This window comes from Salmo trutta, chromosome 24, assembly GCF_901001165.1.
Source record: "Salmo trutta chromosome 24, fSalTru1.1, whole genome shotgun sequence".
Lineage (NCBI taxonomy): Eukaryota > Metazoa > Chordata > Actinopteri > Salmoniformes > Salmonidae > Salmo > Salmo trutta.
Window position 1 is genome coordinate 21,206,184 of NC_042980.1, and position 25,696 is coordinate 21,231,879.

Here is a 25,696-nt window from a genome sequence, read left to right on the forward strand (position 1 = left end):
CACAGCTGTAAACACTAGATGACCCTGAATACCATCCCTGAGTAGTCTAATACCAGGACATTCAGACTAGCACAGCTGTAAACGCTAGATGACCCTGAATACCATCCCTGAGTAGTCTAATACCAGGACATTCAGACTAGCACAGCTGTAAACGCTAGATGACCCTGAATACCATCCCTGAGTAGTCTAATACCAGGACATTCAGACTAGCACAGCTGTAAACGCTAGATGACCCTGAATACCATCCCTGAGTAGTCTAATACCAGGACATTCAGACTAGCACAGCTGTAAACGCTAGATGACCCTGAATACCATCCCTGAGTAGTCTAATACCAGGACATTCAGACTAGCACAGCTGTAAACGCTAGATGACCCTGAATACCATCCCTGAGTAGTCTAATACCAGGACATTCAGACTAGCACAGCTGTAAACGCTAGATGACCCTGAATACCATCCCTGAGTAGTCTAATACCAGGACATTCAGACTAGCACAGCTGTAAACGCAAGATGACCCTGAATACCATCCCTGAGTAGTCTAATACCAGGACATTCAGACTAGCACAGCTGTAAACGCTAGATGACCCTGAATACCATCCCTGAGTAGTCTAATACCAGGACATTCAGACTAGCACAGCTGTAAACGCAAGATGACCCTGAATACCATCCCTGAGTAGTCTAATACCAGGACATTCAGACTAGCACAGCTGTAAACACTAGATGACCCTGAATACCATCCCTGAGTAGTCTAATACCAGGACATTCAGACTAGCACAGCTGTAAACACTAGATGACCCTGAATACCATCCCTGAGTAGTCTAATACCAGGACATTCAGACTAGCACAGCTGTAAACGCTAGATGACCCTGAATACCATCCCTGAGTAGTCTAATACCAGGACATTCAGACTAGCACAGCTGTAAACGCTAGAGGACCCTGAATACCATCCCTGAGTAGTCTAATACCAGGACATTCAGACTAGCACAGCTGTAAACGCTAGATGACCCTGAATACCATCCCTGAGTAGTCTAATACCAGGACATTCAGACTAGCACAGCTGTAAACGCTAGATGACCCTGAATACCATCCCTGAGTAGTCTAATACCAGGACATTCAGACTAGCACAGCTGTAAACACTAGATGACCCTGAATACCATCCCTGAGTAGTCTAATACCAGGACATTCAGACTAGCACAGCTGTAAACGCTAGATGACCCTGAATACCATCCCTGAGTAGTCTAATACCAGGACATTCAGACTAGCACAGCTGTAAACGCAAGATGACCCTGAATACCATCCCTGAAAAACAGATGGAGGGTCCCTCTAAACCCCACTCTTCCCAGAGGTTTTATTTTTGCATAAGCTATTGTCAGAATTTTTTTAATATTGAGAATGTCTTAATATTTTTCTGCTGTGTGTGTCTTGTGAAGGCGACGTCAGGCTCTGGAGCCAGAGAGTGAAGGGGTCCAGGCAGAGAAGGAGAAGGAGGCTGCACTGTGAGTATGCTATTTTATTTCTAGGAGTATTACTCAGGTAGTCAGTCAGCACAGACTATGGCTCAGTGAAAACCATGCCTATGGTTCTAAATGTTTGAGAACGACACTCACTCACTCACTCACTCACTCACTCACTCACTCACTCACTCACTCACTCACTCACTCACTCACTCACTCACTCACTCACTCTCTACTCTGTGTACACAGACCAGTTCAGACAGACAATACCTTCTGTCATTGTCTCTCAGCTTGTTTGAATAGCTTTTGCATATGTCTGTTGAACGTGTCTGACTCTCTCTCTCTCTCTCTCTCTCTCTCTCTCTGCCGCATATCACCTCCCAGTCTGAGGCTTTGTTAACTTTTGAAGTAACCTTTCATTGTCGTGTTTGCGTCTGACGATATCGTGTCTTTTTGTACTAGATGTCTGGAGTTCCTGTTGCAAAGTGGTGCTACTGCGTCTCTGAAAGATAAGCAGGGTTACAGTCCTGTCCACTATGCTGCAGCCTATGGCCACAGACACTGTCTGGAGCTGGTGAGTACACACACACACACACACACACGCACTTATGAAAAATCATCTGCGCAAGTACAGCCACACATGAAGAAAATCTATTTTTTGGGGGTTATATAATCCAGAGATGGCTCTTGTCATTGGCCCTATCTGCTAGTTAATGGAATCTGTGTGTAGAGCTTCAACTACAGTTTCACAAGATATCGCCAATACACACAGCTCACAAATACCACTTACCGAATTCAAATGATTTGATGTGAACTGTGTAGTCTGTGGTTGTGGTTTCAGCTGTTGGACCGAGACGAGAGTCACCAGGAGGACCCAGAATCTCTGAGTGCCAGGAGCCCCCTGCATCTCGCTGTGAGTCATTATCATACGCAGGCATACATTATCACATATCCACCCTAGCCATGCATTATAATGGGGGGTGAAGACGGTTTTCTTCCTGATCTTTTGACCTGAGCAGGAGAAAGACTAGTTATTTGGTCAGGGCACGTGGTCAGGAAAAAATGGATAACTGGCGTTATCACTTACATACAGCCATACATACATTACCACAGAGTATACATCGTAAAGACTGTGTCTTTGAAAGCCAACAGCTGGCATGTGTGTAATCTGTCTGTCTCCCCGTCCTCCAGGCGTACCACGGCCATGCCCAGGCTCTGGAGGTGTTGCTGCAGGGGGAGAGGGAAGTGGACCAGGGGGACGAGGCTGGTCGTACTCCACTGGCCCTAGCGGCCCTCAGGGGCCACACTGACTGTGTCCACACCCTCCTCAGCCAGGGGGCCTCACCACGCACCACAGACACCAACAGGGGACGCACCCCTGTACACCTAGCAGGTAATGGAGACCAGCGTGTTTGTGAGAATTTGAAATACTATTTTTTTGTTATTGTTGTGGTCCCTGTCACAGGAGGTTGGTGGCACCTAAATTTGGGAGGATGGGCATGTGGTAATGCCTGGAGCTGGAGTGAAATGGTATCAAATACATCAGACACATGGTTTCCATGTGTTTGATGCCATTCCATTTGCTGCTCCATTCTGGACATTATTATGAGCCGTTCTCCCCTCAGCAGCCTCCACAGGTCTGTGTGCACTAGATCTGTACTCAGTTTCCTCTGTCTGACTTTCTCTCTTTCTCTCTCTCCCTCCTCTCTGTCCTAAGTGATGAATGGCCATACTTCGTGTGTACGCCTCTTGCTGGATGACCAAGACAGTGCAGACCTGGTGGATGCTGCAGACTCTCGGGGACAGTGAGTTGACCAATCCATTCCTATATCTATCTATTGTACATCTATTGGATTGGTTTTAGAAATATGTTGACCATTCATGTACACTGAACAAAATGTTCCATACACACAAAGCTTATTTCTCTCAAAGTTTGTGCACAAATTTGTTTACATCATTGTTAGTGAGCATTTCTCCTTTGCCACACCTGTCATTCACAGGTGGGGCATATCAAGAAGCTGATTAGACAGCATGATTATTACACAGGTGCACCTTGTGCTGGGGACAATAAAAGGACATTCTAAAATGTGCTGTTTGTCACACAACACAATGCCACAGATGTCTCAAGTTTTGAGGGAGTGTGTAATTGGCATGCTGACTGCAGGAATGTCCACCAGAACTATTGCCATAGAATTGAATGTTAATTTATCTGTCATAAGCTGCATCCAACTTAGTTTTAGAGAATTTGGCAGAACATCCAACCACGTGTAACCACGCCAGCCCAGGACTGCCAGATCCGGCTTCTTCACTTGCGGGATCGTTTGAGACCAGCCACTGGGATAGCTGATGAGACTGGGTTTGCACAACCAAAGGATTTCTGCACAAACTGTCAGAAACGTCTCAGGGAAGCTCATCTGCGTGCTCGTTGTCCTCACCAGGGTCTTCGATGTCCACTGGCACACTGGAGAAGTGTGCTCTTCACTGATGAATCCCGGTTTCAACTGTACCGGGCAGATGGCAGACAGCGTGTACGGCATTGTGTGGGCGAGCGGCTTGCTGATGTCAATGTTGTGAACAGAGTGCCCCATGGTGGCGGTGGGGTTATGGTATGGGCAGGAATAAGCTACGGACAACGAGTACAATTGCATTTTATCGATGGCAATTTGAATGCACAGAGATACCGTTACGAGATTCTGAGGCCCATTGTCGTGCCATTCATCCTCCGCCATCACTTCATGTTTGGCACCCCAATGGTGGAACAAGCTCCCTCACGATGCCAGGACAGCGGAGTCAATCACCACCTTCCGGAGACACCTGAAACCCCACCTCTTTAAGGAATACCTGGGATAGGATAAAGTAATCCTTCTAACCCCCCCCAAAAAAAGATTTAGATGCACTATTGTAAAGTGGTTGTTCCACTGGATATCATAAGGTGAATGCACCGATTTGTAAGTCGCTCTGGATAAGAGCGTCTGCTAAATGACTTAAATGTAAATGTAATGTTTCAGCATGATAATGCACGGTCCCATGTTGCAAGGATCTGTACACAATTCCTGGAAGCTAAAAATGTCCCAGTTCTTGAATGAACAATATACTCATCATTCATGTCACCCATTGAGCATGTTTGGGATGCCCTGGGTTGAAGTGTACAACAGCGTGTTCCAGTTCCCTCCAATATCCAGCAACTTCGCACAGCCATTGAAGAGAAGTGGGACAACATTCCACAGGCCACAATCAACAGCCTGATCAACTCTGTGACGATGTCGTGCTGCATGAGGCAAATGGTGGTCACACCAGATACTGACTGGTTTTCTGATCCACACCCCTACCATTTTTTTATGGTATCTGTGACCAACAGATGCATATCTGTATTCTCACTCGTGAAATCCATAGATTTGGGCCTAATTAATTTATTTCAATTGACTGATTTCCTTATATGAACTGTAACTCAGTAAAATCTTTGAAATTGTTGCATGTTGCGTTTTTCTTTTTTAATTTAGTATAGTTATAAAGGGACTGGATAGGTATACGTTATATGGTAATATCTTGCGCTCACCTTCCTCTCTGATAAGCGAGGTCAAATTTGCGCTGTATTGCTTACACTCATCGAATCCTGTCAGATCTGATTGGATGGATGGAGGTAATATGATAATACTAGTGCGTTGGCTCTGATTTGGGATTGTGTCTACCGATCCGTTTTTCCTACTCTGACTGTCCCCTCTCTGTCCCTGTCAGGACTCCTCTGATGCTGGCGGTGGCAGGGGGACATGTGGACGCGGTGTCTCTGCTGCTGGAGAGAGAGGCTGCTGTAGACACAGCAGACAGCCATGGCCTGACCGCCCTGCACCTTGGGGTGAGTGTTTGTGTGTGTGATTGTACTGAATTCTGGGTAGCTTTTAACAACATGATCTCTTTGTCCAGTCTAAAAGTTTAAAGGTGATCTCTGTCGCGTTCCCATTTTCTCTGCTTCCTCTTCCTCCTCTCCCAGTTGCTGTGTGGTCAGGAGGAGTGTGTCCAGTGTCTGTTGGAGCAGGAGGCCTCTGTGTTGCTGGGGGACTCCAGGGGCCGAACAGCCCTCCATCTGGCTGCAGCGAGGGGCCACGCATCCTGGCTTGCTGAGCTGCTGAGTATCGCTTTTTCTGAACCGCCCACGCCCCGCCTCCGAGACCACCAGGGGTACACCCCCCTGCACTGGGCCTGCTACTATGGTCAGTCACTAGACCTACCTACTACACTGGGCCTGCTACTATGGTCAGTCACTAGACCTACCTACTACACTGGGCCTGCTACTATGGTCAGTCACTAGACCTACCTACTACACTGGGCCTGCTACTATGGTCAGTCACTAGACCTACCTACTACACTGGGCCTGCTACTATGGTCAGTCACTAGACCTACCTACTACACTGGGCCTGCTACTATGGTCAGTCACTAGACCTACCTACTACACTGGGCCTGCTACTATGGTCAGTCACTAGACCTACCTACTACACTGGGCCTGCTACTATGGTCAGTCACTAGACCTACCTACTGCAGGCCTGCTACTATGGTTAGTCACTAGACCTACCTACTACACTGGGCCTGCTACTATGGTTAGTCACTAGACCTACCTACTACACTGGGCCTGCTACTATGGTCAGTCACTAGACCTACCTACTACACTGGGCCTGCTACTATGGTCAGTCACTAGACCTACCTACTTCAGGCCTGCTACTATGGTCAGTCACTAGACCTACCTACTGCAGGCCTGCTACTATGGTTAGTCACTAGACCTACCTACTACACTGGGCCTGCTACTATGGTCAGTCACTAGACCTACCTACTGCACTGGGCCTGCTACTATGGTCAGTCACTAGACCTACCTACTACACTGGGCCTGCTACTATGGTCAGTCACTAGACCTACCTACTGCAGGCCCTGCTACTATGGTCAGTCACTAGACCTACCTACTACACTGGGCCTGCTACTATGGTCAGTCACTAGACCTACCTACTACACTGGTCCTGCTACTATGGTCAGTCACTAGACCTACCTACTACACTGGGCCTGCTACTATGGTTAGTCACTAGACCTACCTACTACACTGGGCCTGCTACTATGGTTAGTCACTAGACCTACCTACTACACTGGGCATGCTACTATGGTCAGTCACTAGACCTACCTACTACACTGGGCCTGCTACTATGGTCAGTCACTAGACCTGCCTACTACACTGGGCCTGCTACTATGGTCAGTCACTAGACCTACCTACTACACTGGGCCTGCTACTATGGTCAGTCACTAGACCTACCTACTACACTGGGCCTGCTACTATGGTCAGTCACTAGACCTACCTACTACACTGGGCCTGCTACTATGGTCAGTCACTAGACCTACCTACTGCAGGCCCTGCTACTATGGTCAGTCACTAGACCTACCTACTGCAGGCCTGCTACTATGGTTAGTCACTAGACCTACCTACTGCAGGCCTGCTACTATGGTTAGTCACTAGACCTACCTACTGCAGGCCTGCTACTATGGTTAGTCACTAGACCTACCTACTGCAGGCCTGCTACTATGGTTAGTCACTAGACCTACCTACTGCAGGCCTGCTACTATGGTTAGTCACTAGACCTACCTACTGCACTGGGCCTGCTACTATGGTCAGTCACTAGACCTACCTACTGCAGGCCTGCTACTATGGTTAGTCACTAGACCTACCTACTACACTGGGCCTGCTACTATGGTCAGTCACTAGACCTACCTACTACACTGGGCCTGCTACTATGGTCAGTCACTAGACCTACCTACTACACTGGGCCTGCTACTATGGTCAGTCACTAGACCTACCTGCTACACTGGGCCTGCTACTATGGTTAGTCACTAGACCTACCTACTACACTGGGCCTGCTACTATGGTCAGTCACTAGACCTACCTACTGCAGGCCTGCTACTATGGTTAGTCACTAGACCTACCTACTGCAGGCCTGCTACTATGGTCAGTCACTAGACCTACCTACCACACTGGGCCTGCTACTATGGTCAGTCACTAGACCTACCTACTACACTGGGCCTGCTACTATGGTCAGTCACTAGACCTACCTACTACACTGGGCCTGCTACTATGGTCAGTCACTAGACCTACCTACTACACTGGGCCTGCTACTATGGTCAGTCACTAGACCTACCTACTACACTGGGCCTGCTACTATGGTTAGTCACTAGACCTACCTACTGCAGGCCTGCTACTATGGTTAGTCACTAGACCTACCTACTACACTGGGCCTGCTACTATGGTCAGTCACTAGACCTACCTACTACACTGGGCCTGCTACTATGGTTAGTCACTAGACCTACCTACTTCAGGCCTGCTACTATGGTTAGTCACTAGACCTACCTACTACACTGGGCCTGCTACTATGGTCAGTCACTAGACCTACCTACTACACTGGGCCTGCTACTATGGTTAGTCACTAGACCTACCTACTGCACTGGGCCTGCTACTATGGTCAGTCACTAGACCTACCTACTACACTGGGCCTGCTACTATGGTCAGTCACTAGACCTACCTACTGCAGGCCCTGCTACTATGGTCAGTCACTAGACCTACCTACTACACTGGGCCTGCTACTATGGTCAGTCACTAGACCTACCTACTACACTGGCCCTGCTACTATGGTCAGTCACTAGACCTACCTACTACACTGGGCCTGCTACTATGGTTAGTCACTAGACCTACCTACTGCAGGCCCTGCTACTATGGTCAGTCACTAGACCTACCTACTGCAGGCCTGCCTCAAACCATGAATTTTTAGTTTGAATCTCCAATCAGTGTGCCTGAGGATTTTGTCTCTACGTATATATTTGATGTGAAATACCTTTTATGTTGGCATGTTGTAATCTTGTGTGTGTCCAGGTCACGAGGGCTGTGTGGAGGTACTGCTGGAGCAGAAAGGTTGTCGCTGTATCGATGGGAACCCCTTCACTCCCCTGCACTGTGCTGTGTAAGTCTTCACATACATGTACAAATTGCACAGTATTGCCCATAGATGTCAGTGTTGAGTGTGTTTTGCCTCATGGACAACAGTGTTTACATTCTGTGTTTCGCTTCCCAGGGTGAATGATCATGAATCCTGTGCCGCACTACTGCTGGAGGCCATGGGATCAGACATCGCCAGCTGTAAGGATGCTAAGGATAGGTAGGTCGTCACCAGTGGTGGAAAAAGTACCCAATTGTCATACCTGAGTAAAAGTATAGATACCTTAATAGAAAAGTGAGTCACTCATTAAAATTCTACTTGAGGAAAAGTCTAAAAGTATTTGGTTTTAAATATAAGTATCAAAAGTAAAAGTATAAATCATTTCAAATTCCTTATATTAAGCAAACCAGACCGCATCATTTTCTTGTTTAATTTCTTTATTCACAGATAGCCAGGGGCACGCTCCAACACTCAGACATAATTTACAAATGAAACATTTGTGTTTAGTGAGTCCTCCAGGTCAGAGGCAGTAGGGAGGACCAGGGATGTTCTCTTGATAAGTGCGTGAATTGGACCATTTTCCTGTCCTGCTAAGCATTCAAAATGTAACGAGTACTTTTGGGTGTCAGGGGAAAATGTATGGAGTAAAAAGTACATTATTTTCTTTAGGAATGTAGTGAAGTAAAAGGTGTAAAAAATATAAATAGTAAAGTACAGATGCATCAAAAACTAAAGTAATACTTTAAAGTATTTTTACTTAAGTACTTTACACCACTGGTCGTCACACACCCGATTCAGATGCATATTGGAGTTGCCCTGGATCAGCCTTCTGTGTTCTCTTCCTCCTGCTTTCTTTTCCCCTCCTCCCCTTTCTCTCTCTCAGGACTCCACTCCATGCTGCAGCGTTCTCTGGTCATGTGGACTGTGTCCAGCTGCTTCTGTCCCATGATGCACCTGTGGATGCTGTGGACCAATCAGGGCGCAGTGCGCTGATGATGGCTGCAGAGAAGGGAGGAGTGGGGGCTGTAGAGGTGCTGTTGACCAGTGCCAACGCCAGCCTGGGTTTGGTCGACCAGAATGGCAACACAGCCCTCCACCTGGCCTGCAGTAGTGTGAGTGTCCACTAGGGAGATTTCTCTCCCCATTTCTTTGACATAACATTTGGACATACCACATACAAATACTAAACTCAGCAAAAAAAGAAATGTCCACTCACTGTTAACTGCGTTTATTTTCAGCAAACTTAACATGTGTAAATATTTGTATGAACATAACAAGATTCAACAACTGAGACATAAACTGAACAAGTTCCACAGACATGTGACTAACAGAAATGGAATAATGTGTCCCTGAACAAAGGGGGGGGGGGGTTGCTGCATTAAGTACTGCAGTACTACCAGCTGTATTAAGTACTGCAGTACTACCAGCTGCATTAAGTACTGCAGTGCATCTCCTCATGGACTGCACCAGATTTGCCAGTTCTTGCTGTGAGATGTTACAACCACTCTTCCACCAAGACACCTGCAAGTTCCCGGACATTTCTGGGGGGAATGGCCCGAGCCCTCACCCTCCGATCCAACAGATCCCAGACGTGCTCAATGGGATTGAGATCCGGGCTCTTCGCTGGCCATGGAAGAACACTGACATTCCTGTCTTGCAGGAAATCACTTACAGAACGAACAGTGTAACTGGTGGCATTGTCATGCTGGAGGGTCATGTCAGGAGGAGCCTACAGGAAGGGTACCACATGAGGGAGGAGGATGTCTTCCCTGTAACGCACAGCGTTGATTGCCTGCAATGACAACAAGCTCAGTCCGATGATGCTTTGACACACCGCCCCAGACCATGATGGACCCTCCACCTCCAAATCGATCCCGCTCCAGAGTACAGGCCTCGGTGTAACGCTCATTCCTTCGACGATAAACGCGAATCCGACCATCACCTCTGGTGAGACAAAACCGCGACTCGTCAGTGAAGAGCACTTTTTGCCAGTCCTGTCTGGTCCAGCGATGTTGGGTTTGTGCCCATAGGCGACGTTGTTGCCGGTGATGTCTGGTGAGGACCTGCCTTATAACAGGCCTACAAGCCCTCAGTCCAGCCTCTCTCAGCCTATTGCGGACAGTCTGAGCACTGATGGAGGGATTGTGCGTTCCTGATGTAACTCGGGCAGTTGTTGATGCCATCCTGTACCTGTCCCGCAGGTGTGACGTTCGGATGTAGCCATCCTGTGCAGGTGTTGTTAGACGTGGTCTGCCACTGCGAGGACGATTAGCTGTCTCCCAGTACGGACATTGCAATTTATTGCCCTGGCCACATCTGCAGTCTTCATGCCTCAGGCACGTTCACGCAGATGAGCAGGGACCCTGGGTATCTTTTGATGTTTTTCAGAGTCAGTAGAAAGACCTCTTTAGTGTCCTACGTTTTCATAACTGTGACCTTAATTGCCTACCGTCTGTAAGCTGTTATTGTCTTAACGACCTTTCCACAGGTGCATGTTCATGGTTCATTGAACAAGCATGGGAAACAGTGTTTAAACCCTTTACAGTGAAGATCTGTGAAGTTATTTTGAGTTTTTCGAATTATCTTTGAAAGACAGGGCCCTGAAAAAGGGCCGTTTTTATTTTTTTGCTATTTACATTTACAATCATAGTGCATAATATATTAATTTGGCTTCACACCTCTTCACCTTCTCTCAGGGAAAGGAGGATTGTGTTCTGTTCATCCTGGAGAGGCTAAAGGACACTGTTCTCATAGGTGCCACAAATGCAGCACTGCAGACGTAAGTGTTGGTCAGATAGCCCAGGGTTAGTCTTGGAACCGAGAACCAAATATTATGTCCGCTAGCTACCTGAATTTATTCTGGGGTGGAAATGTCTAGCCCCTCCCCACTACAGAAACACTACAAACCTTCTGATTGGTTTGTCCCTCCCAGGCCTCTCCACCTAGCAGCACGTAGTGGTCTGAAACAGGCTGTCCAGGACCTGCTGTCCAGGGGGGCCAGTGTTCAGATGTTGGATGAGAATGGTAGGTCTTAAGGTCTGGTCTGGGCATGAATCAGTACCAGTGTGTTAAAGGGATCTAACTGCATGCTGCTTTTCTATCAGCTGCCTGTGGTGTTGGCATGTCTATGTACATTAGCTAGCTACAGCGGTCTGTGTCTGTCTGTGCTCTGGTAGGCTTGAGAGAGTGTGTGTGTGTGCGCACGCAGCTAACTGGTCTGTAGCTCTCTGTCCCAGTTCCACCTGTCAAGTATTGTTATTAGGGCCAGGAGTTTTTCCTTATCTATCTATAAAATGAATGAGGTTTAGGTTGTACGCATTCCCTGTCTGCTTGTCTGTGTACTGTCTGCGCTGGCTGTGTACTAATGGAATGCTGCTTTCTCCCATTGTCCTCCCTTCCCTTGTCCCCCCACCTCTCTCTGTTTTTCGCTTCGCTCTCCCCGCTTCTTCCATGTTTCCTCCCCCCTCTTTCTCTCTGTCTATCTTCCCTTCTCTCTCCCTTGCTCTTCCATACTTCTTTCTCCCCACCATCTCTCTCTCTCGCCCACTCTATTTCTCTGCCCTCCTCTCTCTCCCCAGGTCTGACGCCTGCTCTAGCTTGCGCTCCTAGCAGGGAGGTGGCTGACTGTCTGGCTCTCATTCTGGCTACCATGATGCCTTTCTGCTCCCCTTGTAGCTCCGGAGTCCCCTCCCCAGGTTCCCTCCTGAGGGCCCTATCCAGGCAGAAGGGTTCGCGGGACCCTCGTAGCCCTAAGGCCCCCTCTGGCCCCTCCAGCGAGGGAAGTGCCAGTCAGGGCACCACTGAAAACGACTCAGACTCAGAAACCTTTTGACCCCGACTCTTATCAGATGTCTGCAGTGATGCAGTTTCCGACCACCCTGAATCCCTCGCTTGTGTCCCAAGAGTAGAACCTTTGTGGGGGCTTGTACAGGACTTTGTCCCCCCCCCCCAATGGCTGGAGCTCAACCTCGTGATCCTACCGGCTGGTGCTTCTTATCCAGATCAACCTAGGTACTCCGTCTCAGCGATCTATGACAGCAGCTGAGACTTCTCATTTAAAGCCATTTTTTGTTTGTATGAAGAGGAACTTTTTTTTAAAAGTTTATTTTGGTTGATTGATGTACCAAATATTGACATTGCTAACACAAGTATATGTATATTTTTGTGTCAGGGTTCATACTGATCTGCCCAGTGATGTGAGTATAGCACAAACCAACTAAAGCACAATTCTAGAATTAACTTAAGTCTATTATAATGCATACAGTGTATGGGGCAGAGTCTAGCCTTGGTGCATAGAAGTGGTACCATTTCAACATCTTGTTTCCACACCAATAGAAATCACCCACGTCAACTGACCTGGAAAAGCTCTGGGCTATAGGTGACTAGGACCTAGAATTGTTCCTAATCCTGTCACATGGTCAGTCAGGAACCTCCTGTCCCTAGTGTTACAGGACCACAGTGCTTCAGTAGTTTACATGCTCAGTTAGATCAGGTCTCCAGTGAAGAGGTTGACACCTGTACGGTATTTATTAACACATTATGGTACAGAATACTGCTTGCACTTAAAATGTAAAGGAGAGCAGGACCTTGACCACTCTTCCTCTCTCCATCCCCCTTTCCCATCTAGTCTGTCTACCTACCAGCAATGTGCCAGTCTAACTTGTCCAGTGCCTTGTTAAACCTTTGTATTCATTTTTTTATTTCAATTTTCCAAAAAAAGCGTACATTTTTCTGGTGCGTGTGGTGTCTATTCAATCCATATCGCAGAAGTTCAGCTTTACATTTAAAGGTAATGTTCCTGCTTGCGCGGAGATGACCTTAACATTTCTATAGCGGGACCTGTCACGCTTCAACTGTACAGATTGAATAGAGCCTTAGATTGTGTATTATGGATGTATGTGACAGATTCGAGTTGATTAACTCTTTTTTTTTTTTGGGGGGGGGGGGGTCCATGTCACTTCTAACCCTGACAAAAAACACCAATGTTTTTACACTCCTATGATCAGAGACGTGTGCATGTCTGCAACAAGATGTCTAACAAAATGAAGTTCTGCTTTTGTACGTTATTGTAAAGCACAGCCTTGTCTGTAAAAACTCTACCACAAAGAGGACCCCAGAGCACACACTTTTTAAAAAGCACAGTGTTAGTTGAACGCCTCAAAGCTTGTTGATAACGAAGAGATTGGGGCTGTGTCCCAAATGGCCCCCTATTCCCTACATAGTGTAATACTTTTGACCAGAACCCTATGTAGTGCACTAAAGGGAATATAGCCATTTAGGATGCTGCCATGGGTCAGTATTATGTCAGAAGGAGCATCACACCACCAGTGAGTTGTGACAATCGGATCAGATTTTCATACCAGTTCCTGATGCAGTATGAAATGCTCAAGGCTGTTTGTCTTTTTATGAATCAATTGTACAATAATATAAAAATCTGTTTTAATTTAGTGCTGTGTGTCATTTGTCTGTACTTTCCTATTTGATACCAAGTTAAAACATTACTTAGGTAAGCATTAATGCCAAAAACATGAATGAACCCTCAAATGCCTCTACATTGTAAGGAGTCAATCTATCTACCGGTAAAACAATACCCACTACATGTAAGCGTTTGATGGTGAAGTCTATTTGGGACATCTGAGCAGATGAACAAGATGGGACAAACAAAACATCTCATTGACACGGAGGTTTAAATCAGTGTTAATCTTTAATTACATACTCTCTGTACATTTACATGTCATTTGTTCACCAAAGTAATAATTTTGTTTTTCAGTGCCATCTCACTGTGCCCGCGTGAAACAGTTTGACACTTGAAGATCATTAATCCCCTCAGGGAGATAGTCATGATTAGGGAATTAAGTTCTTTCCATGCCAGGATAAACTCCGGCCTATTATTAGGGCCCAGCTTTTACTGGACAGTCATGACTTCCAATAATACTGAAGAGTCACTCGTTTACAGTATTATTATGGAATGATTGAGTCGTTGTATACTGGCCTTGCATTACCCTTCATCAATCCATCCAGTATGCTTTTATGGCTCCTCATTGGGCAAAGGGTTTTTCTGCATTGTGGTCTCCTGATGCCCATGTTGTGTTCTGCAGCTAGCAGCGGAGTCCCAGATCCTTTTATGCTGTCTTGCCAAACATGCTGTGACAATGACATAGGAATTGGCTAGACGACACAAAAAGATCTGGGACTCAGGCTAGCTCCCTGGTGTCAGTTAGCAGTTGACCCCCAGACCTGTCCAGTGGTCAGGCACCATGAGGAAGTATTTGTCCATGGCCTCACAGAAACGGGATCGGTACAGCTCCGGAGACACCACCGTGGGCATCTTACCTGTGAGCGTGACAAAACACCACATTTTATTTACAGGAAGAAATCAAAAGGTCTTTGTTTTTTAATAATACAAACTACTAGAGATCTCAAAGCTAAATGAAAGGGCACAATCTTAAAATAGACTTCAAGGACTAATGTAGGGGAAGGTGGTGGTAGTGTCTGACAGATGATGAATTACCTTGCCCTCCCAGGATCCCTGTGGATTTCACCACCATCTCCAGCTTCTTATCCCATGTGAATGTCCGAATGTAATCTGATACAATGGAAGGAATGTTACGTTAATAAATACAGCAAAGTCATTCAAATGCCTTTTTGAAGCAGCATGCATGCATTTTTTCTATAAGCACCAGCAAACAGTTCATCTATGTTATAGACAATGAAATTACATTTTCAAGTTTGAAAGCTTTTCTCTCACCTATGATTCCCACCACCAGCTGGTCTGTGGTGTCATCTCGTCCAACCAGCAGAGAGTAGTCTATGATTAGGTGACTAGACAGGAAGTAGGCATCACTGTGTATGGCCGCCCTCAAGATGGCCTTGCAGTGGGCTCTGATGTACAGAGGGTTGTCATGGACCAGCTTCAGTAGGTTCTCATCCAGCAGAACCACCTAATATAGAATAATGTATGCCATTTAGCTGATGCTTTTATCCAAAAGGTAATTTATCCAAAGGTTGTTATTTTAAAAGAGAATGTTCTCAATGACATACCTGGTCAAATAAAGATACATGCATAAATAAACAAAGCTACTGACTGTATAGTGAGTGCATACATTTATGTGGCCTCAGCGGGAATCAAACCCACAACCCGGTGTTGCTTGTCTCACGCCATGCTCACCTCACAGCTCTCCTTCCCAGAGTCGGTCTTAACGTTTCGGTTCCTCAGAGAACCCTTGAGGTCGAACACCTGGGCCATCTTCCTGCCATAGAACAGGTTCTCCATGACCAGCAGATCCAGCTTCTTCTCAGAGTTGTTCTGGGAGTTCTTGTAGCCGATCCGGTACACACCCAGGATCTTAGCCAGGGCAGTGGGTCGCTGTGGGACAGACAGGGGTTTTAGGATAGGAATGTATTCTAATCTCAGAAAATAAACATCCATCACACAGACAATAGGACAACTCCTTGAAAAACATTTAATAAAGTCATTTATTTAAGGAAATCCGATTCATCACCAAAATAGTTCATATTTATCTATTTATGTCAAATGTAACTATATGGGTAGTGTAGTTTACCTTCTGCTGCACAGCTCCGGTGATATAGGTGAAGTAGTGAGGGGCAAAGTCCAGGAAGGACTGAACCTCTAGTCTGGGCATCTGCTTCAGGATGAACCGGTCATCTGAGTGAGGGAGGGAGGGAGAAAGAGAGAGAGAGGGACATAGGGGGGGGGGGGGACAAAGACAGCGATAGGTACAACCACTACAGACAAATAAATAGCACTACAGGTGAGTGACATGGACTGCACATATTTAAAGGAGTTATCTTGCCCCCAAATAGGACTTCCTGGTAAATACAAGTTAAATAAAACAATATGACTCTGGTGTTGACGGTCACACCTTCGGTGGCGTAGAAGACGGCCCCAGACTTGCCGCCGCGGGCCTGCCAGTTGACGCAGTGGGAGAGCGAGCGGACAAAGTCATCCTCCGTACTGTCCATGATCTCCTCTCTCATCTTGTGGAATTCCTCTGCATAGTAGATCCTGCAGTAGAACTTAGCATTGGCGTCAGAGAACTCTACGAACGAGAGAGAGAGAGAGATTACTGACTAGGCCCTATGCTTGTTATTGAGAGAAAGTTTGCGGGCTAAGCACTTCACAGGTAACGCCATCCCAAATGGGCACATAAATCCAATGAGAAACACTCACGCAATTCGATATGAGGGTTTCCAGCTGACTTCTTGTGCTTGTCTCCTATGTCTGCATCTTCTGTTCAAAGAAAAAGAAAAAGGATGATAGGAATGCCATTAGAACAGAAATGAACTGAGGTAAAAAATACTTTCTAGCACCCCCCTCCCATGTTGCCCGTTTACCCTGAGAGGATCCACTACTCACTGAGAGGGTCAGCGTCCATGCTGCTGCGGCCCGGACCCATCTGGGAGGAGGCCGTCTCATTGGGCTTGGCTGGGCTGTTCTTGGCCCGGCTCTCTCCGGAGCTACACACCGACAGGATGAGGCATTATACATCAGGTAACATACACACAGTCAACATCAGCAGAGTTTGTGTGTACCTGATGGTTTGGGTGGTGTCCTCGCCTCCAGCCTTCACCGTTGTCTTCGACAGCTCATCCAGAGCGGTCTTATACTCCTTACAGCTAGAGGTCAGGCCGAGGTCATTCAAATAACATTAGAACATCATAACCACTATAACTTTAGAACAACAAGACAACATAACACATCAGTGAGTAAGACATGCAGAGAATGGAGAAGAAATAGAGCGGAGTGGTTACCTGAGAGCGAATGCAATGATGGAGCTGGGTTCTCTCTCACACACGGCAATGGGCACTCTCTCATGCTCATACATCAGGTAATGCTTGTCTGGGTCACTGACAAACAAAGATCACAACAACGTCAGAAAACATACAGGGCTCAATAATACAACACTATTTATCTGTCCATTATACAGAGGATACAACCTGGGGTTGGAACCGATTCAGGGAACAGAACCCGAAAACCGTAAAAGAACACAGTTTTTCCAAGAACAAAAGGGATCTATACTGTTCTGAAACAGAACCGTTATTTCAGAAGCACGGGAACTGGCTAATAGCGTTCTTTTACATTCCAGGCATTTTTTTCAAGTCCCACAAAAAAGCACCTCTGCATAGCCCTCACTGTCACTCAGAAGCGTATTCCGGTGTCTGCCTGCCTGCTGAAAATCCTTCCCAGTGTTTTTAGGCTACCTGCCCCTCCCTCCGAAGCATGCATATTTTAATGTAGCCTACTGACGTTACGGCAAGCGGTACCGGAGCGCCAAGTCTAGGTCCAAAAGCCTCCTTAACAGCTTCTAACCCCAAGCCATAAGACTGCTGAACAATTAACCAAATGGCTACCCGGACTATTTACATTGACACCCCCCTTGGTTTTTACACTGCTGCTACTCACTGTTTATTATCTATGCATAGTCACTTTACCCCTACCTACATGTACAAATGACCTCGACTAACCTGTACCCCCGCACATTGACTCTGTACCGGTACCACCTGTATATTGCCTCAGTATTGGTAAGGTACCTGTTGTATTCGGTGCATGTGACAAATAAAATTTGATTCAATTTTTTTATTCAGAAATGTGATTTTTAATTAGATAACGGATTTACTTTTCCAATGCTAGTTAAGGCTATTATAGTTATGACGTTTCACATTGGCTTTATTAACTACAAAAATACCTTCCATTTTAATTCTGGTGCCGCTCTGAACACACAAGCTTGTTAGCTAGGTAGCTTGTTAGCTAGCTCTGGTCTAGCTCTCAAACTCTAGACAGCATTATGTGTAATGTAATGAAACAGAGTCATGATCAAGGGCTAGCTCTGGTCCAACGTTAGTTAAGCCAACTCTCTGAAGTTCAAAGACTTTCAGAGATCCTTCATAGAAGCCGCTCCTCCGTATTCAGATAATGCATGTCATAACAATAAGATGCCCAGCGATACATGCCCAGTGCTCTCCTCACCTGCAAAAATTCTGTCGCATGTCACACCCTACACTACACTTGTCTGTCCAATGCATGTACATAGAGCAGCTTGCTATGGAGCAGGCAAGCCATCTACTGGTGAAGAAGTGTAATGTTGAGCTAGATGTAAAAAAATAATAAAAAAAGGTTTAAAAAGGAACAGAAAGGAACGATATAGACCATTACTTTTTGGGGGTTCGAACTGGTTCACAATTATTTTGCTGGTCGGAACTGTGGAATGAAAAAAATTTAAAAGACGGTTCTGTACAGAATGAAGACAATTGGAAAATCATTTTGGTTCCGACCCCTGGATACAACGGACATTTGTTATTTTGGCTTTCACAGTGCCCAGCCCCACCACAAAACAACACAACAGCACAGGGTCAGCGGCAGAGCAACGCAGTGCTCTGGAGCAGGTTAGGGGTTAAGTGCTTTGCTCAAGGGCACATCGGCAGCAGGTGGCACCTGATATAGTGGTGATTTTTCCCGTCAACACTGGGATTCAAGCTAAACATTACAACAAAGTAAGAAAATGAACAGGGCTCAATATAACATTGGCATTATATCAAATGCTATCTTATATGGCTGATCATGAATCAATTTATCCTACAGGAAAAAAGCTTATTCAGATGTGAAGGGCATACTGTACTCACAATGGGAATGGGATGGGGTTGTAACTGTTGCCTGGCAGCAAGTTGGCTAGAATGGCCTTCATGGTGGACTTCTCTTTCACCTGGCTGTCATTGGAGCCCAACAGGTGTCCATCAAACACATCTAGGAGACAATGAGAATGGAGTTAGAGACCGGAGAGGTCTGTATTTAGATACATACTGTAGATCTAGAGAAAGTCAATGGTAAGCGTATGTGGGGGGTTGTGTTTGTGATTCTATAGGTGTGTGTGTGAGTGTTCACCCTCTGGGATGCTGACAGAGTCCTGGTCAGGAAAGGATGGTCCAGACGAGAGGGGTTCTGAGCCTGGTTCCCCTGGTGACGGTAACGTTAGCAATGACGACCCCGAGCTCGAGGGCAGGGTAGTGAGGTGACGGTCCTCTGTCAATCGAAAAACAGACACGCCCATCAACTACTGTCAACCAATGAGAGAAGTACTATAGCATTCTGACTGAAAGCTGGGAAAAAAATCCCCTCACCTTTGTCACCATTTTGTACCACAGGGGAGGGGTTGCGTGGAGAAGACTCCAGAACACTGGTCTGTTAAACAAAATAAATACGTAACATTCCATCCTTTATGATACACTACTACGTCCCTATCATTTGAATTCTATCAGTTCTATATTGCACTGACCTTGCTGTCGTCTGTCTGTCTGTGTCTCCCAGGGCTGGCTGGGACAGACAGACGCTTCCTGCCCTTCTCCTGCTGGAACAGGTCCTGCAGCCTGGAGGTTAAATGGTTCAACAAATTCATTATATGAGATCAAAAATGAAGCCTAGTACTAGACAAAAAATGCTTGTTTATTGGAGATTAATTTATCTGTGTCTAGGAAACTGCCCCTAACATTAAAAGCTGCTCTGATATCAGTGTTCTCACCTGCTGTTCCAGGACTGCAATGTTTCACACAGGCTCTGTTTCTTCACTACCACTGATTCCAGTACAGTCTGGAGCTGCTGGGGAGAGTCACTACCACAAGCCTGGAGACGAGCCTGCAGCTTTTCTATCCAGCTACGCAGCTCTGCCTCCTCCATCTGAACACACACACAAAGAAAACTGATGGGAACCATGTGTTTGATACCTTTCCATTCAATCCATTCCAGTCATTACAATGAGCCCGTCCTCCGATTTACAGTCAGCCTCCACTGCACTATACATACACGAGACATATTTGGAGTGTAGCTCCCACCCTTCGAGGGGGAACCTACGTCTTTCTGTGCAAACAAGTCCTCCATCTTCTCCTCGCGTGTCTTGCTGAAGGTGTCCGTCTTCAGGGAGGTGAGGCGGTCCTCTATGGCCAGGTACACCTGATTCACACTGACAAGAGGGAGAGAATGGAAAAGGACTGGTCAGAACTAGAAAGAAGGTAAAAACTAGTCAAACTAGATTATTCAGATTTGTCAGTTGGAGACTGGTCCCAGATCGGTTTGTGCCTTCTTACCAACTCAGAGGACAATAACCTGTCGTTCTGCCCCTGAACAAGGTAGTTAACCCACTGTTCCTATAAGAATGTGTTCTTAACTGACTTGCCTAGTTAAATAAAGGTTAAAACAACAACAGATCTGGGACCAGGCTACTTAAGGCCATGGTAGACAGTTACTTCTGTGAGAAGTCCTTGAGGTCCTGCTGCATGCTTCCCTTGGAGGGCCCCTGGTTCCTGATGAAGATCTTAGGAGGAGGGAGGCAGATCTCCAGCAGTCTCACTGAGATGTAGCTGGGGGTTAGACAAGTGGAATGGCATGGGCATATACAGTTTGAAGACGTTTTGAATTGATGCAAAAATGATAAGAAAAAATTGTAAGAATGATAAATGATGGCTGGAAGAATGGATGGCAGGTTGGATAGATGAAAATAAACGCCCTGGACTGTGTTTCCCACCTGAATGAGGCCACCATCTGGTTGTAGGAGAAGTACTGGTGGTAGTCTTTGTGGATGGAGTGGCCACAGGGTTCAGCATTAGCCCTCCTGGTATACTGGTGACCATAGAACCTCAGCTCCAGGTACTTAGCAAAGGACATGGACCACGAGTCATTGGACAGGGGCACCACAGGAGTCACCTACAGAGATTGAGCAGAATACAAGGTTCAAAGCTCTGTGAGCGATAGAGCAGAATACAAGGTTCAAAGCTCTGTGAGCGATAGAAGCTAAGCAGACCTGGACAGCAGCTTTTTGCTCTAGCCAAAAACGGGCAATTCTGATTAGTTGAACTAGGTGAGCTCGCTATTAACTAAAGCAAAACAGTTAGGTGCGATAGCTATAGAACAAGTCCTGGGGTTAGTCATGGAAACGATAAGGAAACGCAGATTAACAAGTTACTGTACCTGTTTGCATATGCGGCACCAGGAGTAGTTGAGGATGGTGTGTTGGTATCCAGGCACAGGAGAGTCCAGCTCCTTCAGTACGATCTGAACACAGCCACTGCCATGGACAAACCGCCGCACATGGTGCACCATGGGAGTCTCACAGAACATACTGGGGCACTGATAGGATGGCCTTTATCATGCATTCACAGACACACACACACAGACAGACAGGTCAGGCCAAAGAAGAGGGACTTCATTGAATGACATTTTATTACATATCAATGAGACATTTTATGGTGAAATATTTTATCGGATATTCATTAAATCATTTGTCAGGTTCTGATATTTGTCCCTCACCTGAAACAGTATCTCTCCAGGAATATTCCTAGTGTGAGGTCATTCTTTCCGTAGAACTCCATCGTGACAATCCTGTTGAGAACAAATAAGTCTTTGTGAATAGCTGACCTTTCAGAGTTCAGTCAGCTGGTCTTTCACAGCAGGTACACAAGATTTCTATTGCTCCTAAGGGGATAAATAAAGCTGTACTGAATTGAAGACCACCAGGGTTGAGTGGGGTTTACCAGGGACTGACGCAGGGGTTGGGGGAGTTGTTGGACTGGGCTGAGGAGCTGCTGAACAGAACACACAGTCTCTGGTGGTTCACCGGGTTCAGGCAGTCCAGCTAAAAACACAGAGAAGTAATGGTGGTCAACAACAACAAGCAGATATGCTTTACAATTCAAGAGCGCACTTTGCCTCTTCAGACGTCCCCTAATCTCTCTGGAGAGTGAGTGAGGTGGTGTGCTCATCAATGGAACACACTGAGCAGTAAACTAGCACTGACCAAGGGAGATGTTAACATAGGTTGTCTGTAATGGAAAAACCCTCAATATACACACACACACACATCAGAACAATATCTAAACGCCACAGATACATCAGTGAGACTGTTGGAGATCTGTCTCCCTCCTCTGCCTATCTGTCCCATCCATCTCCTATTATTGTGGTGTGTGGATGTGCTAACTAGCTGGCCATGTCTCACCTTGGAGGCCCAGGTCATGTCGTTCTGTCCCGCTGGCTTCTCTTCCTCACTATCAGCCTTGACGGGGTGCTTGGGAGGTGGAGCCTCCCGGACTGGTGGCTGAGGTAGGGGCTGGGTGAAGGGGTCTGCCTCCTGCCGGAGGCGGCCCCCCTGGGCACGGTAGTCTGCCAGCATCTTGGCCAGGTCCTGGCTGCTGCCCAGCTGCTCTGCGATGCGGGCGCTGGTAAGGTGGTGGGAGGGTAACACCTGGATGGGGCGCGGGGGAGGGACTCCGTTGGCGATGCCTCCACCTGACGGGGCGGAGTCTTTGAGGAGTTGTCGCTTACGTCGACAGTCTAGTTCTTTGAAGTCCTTGCTGAGCAGCGGTGAGAGGTACACCTGCACGAGGAACTAGTATGTTACATCTCAAATACGAAAAAAGCATATTGGATCATTCGCCTAGCACTTAAGTGTTATGAGATGTGCGTAATGCATACGCATGACAACGACCATTTTGGTTGAGATCCCCACTATAACTAACAACTGAGTACAGAGGAATTGGCGGTCACGTGAACTGATATTCTATTGTACATTACTGAACTACAATGAGCGAATTGATAGAAAGCAGGTTGAAAAATCTTCAGTGAATGTAAACCAACAGACCTTTTCAGGAAAGTAGTCTCTGCTGGGGCAGCGTAGGCCAGCAGGCGTGAGTAGGAAGGGCTCTCTAAAGGTGATAAAGGGGGAGATACAAAGGATGATGTCCTTCAGCTCCTGTTTGAAGCCAGCCGTAAGCGTCTTGAGACGGTCGTCCGTTGAGGCCACCTGCTCGGTGGCAAAACAGAAGAGGATATTGTAGGACAATGGAAACCAACGTGTTTCTGTCTGCATCTTTAATCTTTTTTTTTTCTCCCTCACCTGCTCTGTGACAAACAGCCCTGTGTCATCCTGCAGGGGGTCTCTGAACAGCCTGGGGGGCGTCTCCGAACCCGAGCTCTCCTCCCGCGACTCACCCCTCCCCAGAACCCCCGACCCGCTCCCCCCCTCAGTCTCCCCCTTCCCCGACCCAATCTCATCTGCCAACTCCTCCAGGTCATCAATAAGATAGGGTGGGGACACTGGAGGTGGCAGCACCTGGCGATTGGACAACGGCGTGGAGGTCATGACCTCTGATGACTCCACCCCCTCAGCCCCCAAGGAGGAAGAGGAGGACAGGAAGTGTTTTTTGTTGACTTTTACACCATGGACATCTTTAGGCGAGGAGGACTCTGATACAGATTTCCCAAGGGAAGGCTTCTCCTCCTCCTCCCCCAGCACAGTCTCTCCTCCCTGGGAGAGGGTGCTCTGGTCAGTCCCATTTTCCTGGCTCTCCTCCTCCTCCTCAACAGTAGTCCTCTCCAGGAGACAGGGGAAGGAGTTGGTCTTGGCCAGGCTGGGAGGCATGGCGAACTCATCCATGAGAAAGGATATCTCTAGCTGGGAGTGGTAGGCCACACACACCATGAGGACGATGATCTCTTTAACCCTGGCCAGCTCGTACTCAGACGCCCCGCGAAGCTTTATGGTACAGCCCAGCTGGGGAGAGCAGCCCTCAAAGAACATGAGAGTCTTCAACTCATCTGTCACAGAGAGAGAAGGGAAGAGAGGAGAACACATTACACAGTTGTGCTGTGGAACTCAGGGGAGTCAGAAGGAGGAGCCTGGAGATAAGTCTAGACTGGGCGGGAGGAACTTGTGAATGAACGCACCTGGTTGCAGTAGATTTCATGTGTTGGATTATTTTAGTGAAGTAACTTTTATGAACAGCTTACAATATCTAAGATGTAGAGACTAAAAGTAGCTGAAGGCAGGAAGTTGAGGACAGAGTAGTTTCCACTCACTGTTGGCCAGCTGGAAAGAGTGTAGGTAGAACTTTTGGCAGGTTCCCAGTCGAGGCTTGGTGAGCAGCTGGTCCATAGACATGACTAGGTCCCCCTGGGTCATACGACTCACCCTGTCTAAGACTTGCTGCAGAGAACCATAGAGGAGGGAAATGGAGACTGAGGGCAGGTACAGCTAATAGACAGTCGAATGGGTTAAGCAGAAGAACAGGCTAACATGGATAAAGACACCATCAAAAAGAGTTTTAAAAAAGCTAACAGCTACATAAAGTTAACTGCCAAAATAATGGGAACACTTGAGTGAATGAGGGATACAAAGTACATTGAAAGCAAGTGCTTCCACACAGGTGTGGTTCCTGAGTTAATCAAGCACTTAACATCCCATCATGCTTAGGGTCATGTACAAAAATGCTGGGCAGGCTCACAGGGCATGAGTGGTCACTGAATGGTTTGGAGCATGAAAACGATGTAAACCATATGTCATGGCCATCTCAGTCACCAGATCGCAACCCAATTGAACACTTATGGGAGATTCTGGAGCGGTGCTGGAGACAGCGTTTCCAACCATCAAAAAACACAAAATTATGGAATTTCTTGTTTACGAATGATGTTGCATCCCTCCAATAGAGTTCCAGAAACATAATCTATGCCAAGGTGTATTGTAGCTGTTCTGGCTCGTGGTGGCCCAACGACATATTAAAGACACTATGTTGGTGTTTCCTTTATTTTGGCAGTTACCTGTATGTAATATGTTCTAAAGCTAGCTAAAGGTGGGTTTGGAAACATAACCCATGCTAGTACGGTAACTAGTACAGAGAGATAGAGAGAGGGCAGGGCTGACTGGTTTGATGTTGATAACTAGCAGTAATGTAAGTAGTGAGAGGGCAGAACAGAGGGCTAGAGAAAGCTAGTGAGATATCAGTAATGACTGGTTTGACATTGATAACCACAGCTAATAAGGTAACTAGCAGTACAGAGAGCTAGAGAGGTACTGACTGGTTTGACATTGATGACCAATGTGATCCCGTGCTCCAGCAGCATGTCCTGAGCGATACGAGACACAGTCTTCTCTACCAGCACCAGGTTGGGACGCACGTCCGCTATACGCTGAACATAGTTCTTCAGAAACTCACGCTCCTGGGGAACAAAGACAGACAAAGATTTGTTTATTTTTCTTAATTTCTAGATGGGTGCCAGCAAATTAGAAATTTGTGAAATATATACATTTTTTTACCCCGTTTTCTCCCCAATTTCATGGTATCCAATTGGTAGTTACAGTCTTGTCCCATCGCTGCAACTCCCGTATGGACTCGGGCGAAGGTCGAGAGCCGTGCGCCCCCCCGAAACACAACCCAACCAAGCCGCACTGCTTCTTGACACAATACCCACTTAATCCGGAAGCCAGCCGCACCAATGTGTCGGAGGA

The 25,696-nt window shown here is 46.8% G+C and overlaps 2 protein-coding genes across 11 annotated transcripts in view; one reads left to right on the forward strand and one right to left on the reverse strand.

The window, feature by feature from the left end:
- Positions 1-13,858, forward strand: part of LOC115160912 (serine/threonine-protein phosphatase 6 regulatory ankyrin repeat subunit B) — a 31,529-nt gene extending 17,671 nt beyond the window's left edge. For 2 of the 3 annotated variants that reach the window (XM_029711442.1, XM_029711443.1), the window contains exons 15-27: positions 1,429-1,494; positions 1,915-2,026; positions 2,294-2,365; positions 2,644-2,845; positions 3,170-3,257; positions 5,188-5,305; positions 5,441-5,660; positions 8,348-8,435; positions 8,547-8,630; positions 9,295-9,523; positions 11,108-11,190; positions 11,344-11,435; positions 11,990-13,858. In XM_029711442.1, coding sequence (XP_029567302.1) covers positions 1,429-1,494; positions 1,915-2,026; positions 2,294-2,365; positions 2,644-2,845; positions 3,170-3,257; positions 5,188-5,305; positions 5,441-5,660; positions 8,348-8,435; positions 8,547-8,630; positions 9,295-9,523; positions 11,108-11,190; positions 11,344-11,435; positions 11,990-12,243 — 1,708 coding nt within the window. In that variant the 3' untranslated portion in view covers positions 12,244-13,858. The remainder of the gene's footprint in view (positions 1-1,428; positions 1,495-1,914; positions 2,027-2,293; positions 2,366-2,643; positions 2,846-3,169; positions 3,258-5,187; positions 5,306-5,440; positions 5,661-8,347; positions 8,436-8,546; positions 8,631-9,294; positions 9,524-11,107; positions 11,191-11,343; positions 11,436-11,989) is intronic. The other variant, XM_029711444.1, reaches the window with a different exon arrangement.
- A 238-nt stretch (positions 13,859-14,096) lies between these two features.
- LOC115160909 (1-phosphatidylinositol 3-phosphate 5-kinase) overlaps positions 14,097-25,696 on the reverse strand; it is a 32,593-nt gene continuing 20,993 nt past the window's right edge. For 5 of the 8 annotated variants that reach the window (XM_029711428.1, XM_029711433.1, XM_029711429.1 and 2 more), the window contains 27 exons: positions 25,267-25,407; positions 24,271-24,397; positions 23,309-24,009; positions 23,054-23,215; positions 22,412-22,789; positions 21,951-22,051; positions 21,727-21,798; positions 21,388-21,559; positions 20,945-21,123; positions 20,667-20,780; positions 20,275-20,383; positions 19,946-20,100; positions 19,703-19,793; positions 19,548-19,608; positions 19,312-19,449; positions 19,053-19,173; positions 18,865-18,906; positions 17,184-17,279; positions 16,965-17,048; positions 16,789-16,889; positions 16,603-16,662; positions 16,295-16,471; positions 15,974-16,077; positions 15,580-15,777; positions 15,160-15,352; positions 14,923-14,997; positions 14,097-14,744 (listed from right to left, as the gene is read on the reverse strand). In XM_029711428.1, the coding sequence (XP_029567288.1) occupies positions 14,629-14,744; positions 14,923-14,997; positions 15,160-15,352; positions 15,580-15,777; positions 15,974-16,077; positions 16,295-16,471; positions 16,603-16,662; positions 16,789-16,889; positions 16,965-17,048; positions 17,184-17,279; positions 18,865-18,906; positions 19,053-19,173; positions 19,312-19,449; positions 19,548-19,608; positions 19,703-19,793; positions 19,946-20,100; positions 20,275-20,383; positions 20,667-20,780; positions 20,945-21,123; positions 21,388-21,559; positions 21,727-21,798; positions 21,951-22,051; positions 22,412-22,789; positions 23,054-23,215; positions 23,309-24,009; positions 24,271-24,397; positions 25,267-25,407 (4,068 nt within the window). In that variant the 3' untranslated portion in view covers positions 14,097-14,628. The remainder of the gene's footprint in view (positions 14,745-14,922; positions 14,998-15,159; positions 15,353-15,579; positions 15,778-15,973; positions 16,078-16,294; positions 16,472-16,602; positions 16,663-16,788; positions 16,890-16,964; positions 17,049-17,183; positions 17,280-18,864; positions 18,907-19,052; positions 19,174-19,311; positions 19,450-19,547; positions 19,609-19,702; positions 19,794-19,945; positions 20,101-20,274; positions 20,384-20,666; positions 20,781-20,944; positions 21,124-21,387; positions 21,560-21,726; positions 21,799-21,950; positions 22,052-22,411; positions 22,790-23,053; positions 23,216-23,308; positions 24,010-24,270; positions 24,398-25,266; positions 25,408-25,696) is intronic. The other 3 variants (XM_029711434.1, XM_029711432.1, XM_029711431.1) reach the window with 1 other exon arrangement.